Source organism: Aplysia californica, unplaced genomic scaffold, assembly GCF_000002075.1.
Source record: "Aplysia californica isolate F4 #8 unplaced genomic scaffold, AplCal3.0 scaffold00887, whole genome shotgun sequence".
NCBI classification, from domain to species: Eukaryota; Metazoa; Mollusca; class Gastropoda; order Aplysiida; family Aplysiidae; genus Aplysia; species Aplysia californica.
The window spans coordinates 101,985-107,762 of NW_004798157.1; the positions used below are offsets into that span (position 1 = coordinate 101,985).

General features: G+C 38.6%; 1 protein-coding gene across 1 annotated transcript in view; it reads right to left on the minus strand.

The window, feature by feature from the left end:
• Positions 1–367: 367 nt before the first annotated feature.
• The window catches only part of LOC101864103 (sulfotransferase 1C1-like), a 31,321-nt gene continuing 25,910 nt past the window's right edge, over positions 368–5,778 (minus strand). The window contains exons 8-12 of the mRNA XM_035972882.1: positions 3,350–3,559; positions 3,006–3,163; positions 2,098–2,215; positions 1,045–1,207; positions 368–610 (exon numbers count right to left, since the gene is read on the minus strand). Coding sequence (XP_035828775.1) covers positions 495–610; positions 1,045–1,207; positions 2,098–2,215; positions 3,006–3,163; positions 3,350–3,559 — 765 coding nt within the window. The 3' untranslated portion in view covers positions 368–494. The remainder of the gene's footprint in view (positions 611–1,044; positions 1,208–2,097; positions 2,216–3,005; positions 3,164–3,349; positions 3,560–5,778) is intronic.

The window sequence follows — 5,778 nt, forward strand, 5'->3', positions numbered from 1 at the left end:
CACACACACACACACACACACACGCACACACACACACACACACACACACACATATATATATATAGTCACGTGTCACACGTGTGTTGGCAGTCCCATCGACCCCCACACACGCTAAACACGTGTGCGTGCTAACAACCCGTGAGTTGGTATGAAAGCAGGCCGCTGGGTTGTCGTATAATGTATAAATAATAAGCTTATAAGCAAAAAATGGTTCACGATGCAGATGCAGGTGATTTTCAAGAATAGTTATAGCTCCTTTGCGGGAGAAAGATGAGCATAGGCACGTCAACGGTGTTTGTTCACCCTGCAAGTGACTTCGTTGAATCCGAGCTTGCTGATTTATAATATGTTCGTAGAAACCAAGTTATTATTATTTTTTTTTAAATTGATTTTAATGAATAAATGAAACAGGGAATCCACCTCCTTTTGTTGAATCCGAGTTTTCGTTGAATCCTCATCAAGAAATACAAACAATGCTCTTCATGGTTCAGAGTTCAAATGTCATATTTAAATGTGTAGACCTTAGATTTTCCCATCCTGCTCCTAGTGATGTGGTCAAACCATTCGCTCTGAGCCACCGTGAAGTGATTTTTCCAGTCCCCGACTTTGCCTGAAAAGGAAATAATGATATCTAAATGAATCATTCTTTACAGAACTACTTTGTACAGTGCATATTGTGTGAGATATGCAAATTCTTCTTCTTCTTCTTCTTTTTCTTCTTCTTCTTCTTCTTCTTCTTCTTCTTCTTCTTCTTCTTCTTCTTCTTCATTAACAGGTTATCAATCTGATACCTTACATTGCTTGTATCATATTACAATTCTCACGCGAACTGTGAATGATTAGTAAGAAAACACGGTGTCTAACAAACAAACAAAAGGAACTTTCTTTCTTCTTTTTTGTTTGTTTTTGACAGACATATTTCCCCACATTGGAAGGGAACGTTCTTCTGCATGTGACAGCAAAGAGCCTATAGCTGCTGCACCACAGATGCCAAGAACACGTACCGAAAAACTTCAGTAACAAACGTCAAAGTTCAGAGTTTACCTTTCCGGTACATAATGGGCCCAGACTTGTCTTCGAACAGCATGTCTTTCTGTTTGAGAACGTTCTCCATCGTAGTAGCATTTATCACTTTCTGTAGAAACTCATCGTCGTAGTCTTTGCCCAAAAACTTGGCCAGTTTTCGAACCTCTTCTAGTGGGTTCTCCTGTAATAATATTGTTATAGCAGCGATGGTATCGTTTGTTAGAAGAAACGTTGATGTGTCATAATGTCACAATTATCTTAAACTTTTTGTTATCTTTGCCATAAGAATGCTAATGATAATAATAATGATGATAATAATAATAATAATAATAATAATAATAATAATAATAATAATAATAATAATAATAATAACAATAATTAACAATAATATTAATGGTAATTTCTAACGTCCAAAGAATCAGTATAACTGACACAGTTCTACAAGCTGTTTCACACCTCAGCGTCTACAGGGGTGAATGCCCTCTTTTCGTATAATTTTGATTTAGGTTTTGACTTCTCTTTTTGTTTCCAGCCTGATGAGTGGAGAGATATCACACGAGTGCGTGAATTTTAATAATAATATGTGTCACAACACGGTGAAATCAGGCGCTCGTCACGTTTTGGGCATGTGGAGTTTTTCTCATCATCTTAAAGTGTGTTCAATTGTCTTGCTTTTGATGAAAAATATATCCATCTGTCTTGAATTAAAGTCAAGATATTTGCGATTGAAGGAGGTGGGGGGATCCTCTGTTGGTTTTTTTTTCTCACTTTTTTTCTTTTTTTTTTTTAGGTAAGCAGCGAGGAGATGGACGGTAATGTTTGGTGACTCCTATGACTTGGAAACTAAAAATTTACTTTTAAAAATCCACACAGATATTGCTTTAAAAAAAAATGAAGACAAAAATTGTTGCATTGAAAAAAGAATAATAATTTTTTGAAAGGGCCCATCAACATTTTATATGAAGAGAGACTGTTTTCTTTTAACATAATGTTTTGCCCAGAAAAGAAAGTTTTTTTTGGGGGTGGGGGGCGGGGGGGGGGGGTTGCTTCTCACGAAATCCTTGTACTTACGTGCATATTCTCATAACATATAACGCAGACATTGAGATCTTTCTGCTCGTTGATGGCTCTCTCCCAGTCTCTCATGTAGTCAAAGACACAGTTGTTGTCTACGAGACCGTCCACAAACCTGCACAAACACAACATAATATAAACTGTATTTGGGTTGAAATAGCACATATTCTACGCTCTGCAGTATGCTCTATGCACTTCACAACTGTTGCTACCCTGTCCCCGTGGTTTTATGCACCCCGCATAATTTTGCAAAATGTGATCATTTTTTGGCATAATTTCTGATTATTTTCCTTTATTATTCTTTGTTAAAATAAACAGAATCGCATAATTTCACATTTTTGGGATCAGTTTGCATAATTTCAGAATTTTTCTAGCATAAAACGACGGGGACAGGTTACCCCAGCAGACCGTAGAACACTGAGAAAGAATCAAGGCTTCCCGAGAGGCATACAGTGCACGCTCCGGATAACATGTGCTAAAACACTAACAAACTGGCATGATAAAATCTTTCGCTGCCCATAGTTAAGTACCGGTACTCATTTACACCTTGGTTGAGTTGAGGGTTTAAAATTCGTGTAAAGTGCCTTTCCTGATGATACAACGTCGGACCCCTGACGCAAATCGAACCCACGACATTAGGGTTGAGAGTCGAGAGCCTAACCACAAGACCACTGAGATACCAAAAGTTTGTGCGTTGATTTGTACTTGGCAGAAGATTTTGAGTTCTTGTATTTGCTCTTAAGTCGTCCAGCATCTTGTGTGAGATCTCGGGACTTCAATTATCTGAATTTTCAACTGGATTGGTCTTCTATTCTAAAAAACACACCAAAAAACGTTTTTTCCCCCAGAATTAATTTTGATTACATTTAAGCAGAACTTTATAAAATTATGAACAAACAACCAACCTGGGCAGATATTTGGAGAAGTCCAAGTTGCTATATTCATAGGATGGGATCCTATTATGGTGGTAGAAGTAGGAGACTGCAACATCTTTGGGGTTTCTGTACACATGGATCACCTTGACGCCTTTCTTTAAGATGTCTTTGGGCTGGTTCTCGAAGAACTGAAAAAAAGGGAAACCATAACGTTAACAACATGGACTACGATATCAATTACAATAATGCTAGAGGTGCCAAAATGATATTGATAATGATGATGATACTAACGGAACTACTCGTCAACTGGTGACATTTTCCAATAAGTAGTTACGCATTGACTATTAAAAAATTATAACCTAATTGGGGCTCACCTCATGGTTGTTGAGAAGTCGGGGCGATGGGAGGTCGGCTATATCGCCGTAATGGAAACAACTGGAGGCTTCCATCATGTAGTGTTCTTTTTCCACTTTGTCTGCACTTGTCCGGCCGGACATCAGCAGTCGGGAGATCTCCCACACCCAGTGACAGCCGGACTTGGGGTAGGAGCACAGGATGACGTCGTCCTCCCGGAGTGGGTAGTCCTGGAAGGGATCATGAAGAACGACGGTCCAAAAATAAAAAGGTGTTGCATTGCTTTTGCATATTATAGGATAGATAAGATCAATATACATTAAAGATACGTATTTTTACTTCAATGTTTACCGTCATTTTTTCCTCTTCTGTTGTTGAACGTCGAGGGGATATGCAGTTTTGTAAGGAAGGTCAACTCTACAGCTCTTTGAATTGAGATGTTGCAGTTACTCATGGTTCCCTTGACTCCCTCTTTCCATCTTTTTGGTGGCCTACTCCTTCCTTTGTAGCCTGGGTACTTTGTGTTTTTGACTCTCTGGGCTGCAGCTGGCTGGGTGACATTTGTGGCAGGTGGCCAGACTATTGTTTTCTTCTTTTTTCCCCTATGAAATGCCGGCAGGACTCCGTGCCAACAGTTGTTCGTACATTTTCATTTCTCTGCCTGTCATTTCTTGTCATGTTTAGGGCTTTGCGGAGACATTTTATCTTGCATGCAGCAATTTTGTTTGTTTTGTGTCCAGGTCTGACATTGGTCGGTGCCTTTTCCTCTACGGAATCCAAACACAGCTCTTAAATTTCTCCCTACGATAAGTCCTTTCCTTCATTCCATTGTTTTCTCGTCCACTTTCCCTGTATGGCTTAGTAAAGAGATTCCTCTGTATGTAGTAGTAGTAGTAGTAGTAGTAGTAGTAGTAGTAGTAGTAGTAGTAGTAGTAGTAGTAGTAGTAGAAGAAGTAGTAGTAGTAGTAGTAGTAGTAGTAGTAGTAGTAGTAGTAGTAGTAGTAGTAGTAGTAGAAGAAGTAGTAGTAGTAGTAGTAGTAGTAGTAGTAGTAGTAGTAGTAGTAGTAGTAGTAGTAGTAGTAGTAGTAGTAGTAGTAGTAGTACAACCATGTTTGTTGTTTTTCTTCTTTTATTTATACGGTACTACTATGACCTTCTGCCAATCTTCTGGGTATTTCCTTTGTTCCCAGCCTCTGTTAATTAAACATTTACTTCAGTCACCGCACGCATGTTTCTGCAAGCTCTTATGGCGTCTACTGTGTGTTGTCATCTGGTCCTAGGGCTTTGTTCTTGTGGCTTATTTTTAAATGCTTTGTTTATTTCTCTGCACAATATGGGCGTTCAGTTCAGTTTTCTTTACATATGCTGGTTTGAATATTCTCCTTGTTGTCCGTGACAAACATATTGGTTGAGAAGTTTTGAAAACATTTTCCCATCTTTTCTTTATAGCATCCTTGGTTAGTATTTTCTTTCCTTTTGTGTGGTTTATGAAGCATGTTGAATAGTGTGGTTTCTTTTCTTATCCGCATGCTGTTCACACTGCTCATGCCAAAATCCGTTGATCTGAACAAAGAGGAATTTGCTGCGGGATGGTAAATGCATACACGCGTACACACTCATCAACACACTCACATTCCCACTCATACACATGAGTACAAACACAAGCACACACACACACACACACACACACACACACATACAAAGAATTGAGTGGTGACTTTTCAAGTACGGTTCCAAAACGAGGTCGTCACTGATTGTGGGTTGTTTAGGGAGTTGCCAAGGCTGTTGACAACACAGATTTGCACTGTGTGCTTGGCGAGACGTAATTATAATGTGGGTCATTGCGGGGAATCAAGGGCGTGCGCCTCAGTTGTTGGATTTATGAAGGTTTTGATACACAATTATCTTTAACAGATATAGAGATACTTGCGACTGGAAGAGGTAACTTCAAAACCGTAAGAGTCCTTGTGAGTTAACCACTTGTTAAGGAAATAGTTAAGTATGACTTAAAGTATTAGGTTTACGCTGATTATACCCAAATTTATGGTTCAACAATGTTTGCCAACTTAGATGAACTTGTCCATCGTGCTGAAAATTGTACTGCGTCAGTGGAAAACTGGATGAACAGAAACAAATTGATGTTAAATGATGATAAATCAAAAGTCATTCTGCAGTGCAAAGTCTGTTAATGAGGTTGACCACGATCACATGACAATTGGTGATGCAAAAATTGCATTTTCAAGAAAAGTTAAGAATCTTGGCTTCTATTCCGATTCCAGTTTGGCAATGCCGGCTGAGGTAAATCATCTGATCAGCTGCATGTATTTAGAAATAAGACAAATTAGTAAAATACGTCATCTAATCAATACTAATACTAAGTACACTGCTTTACTAGTAAATAGCTTAGTTTTATCAAGACTAGATTATTGTAACTCCGTGTTATCAGGAA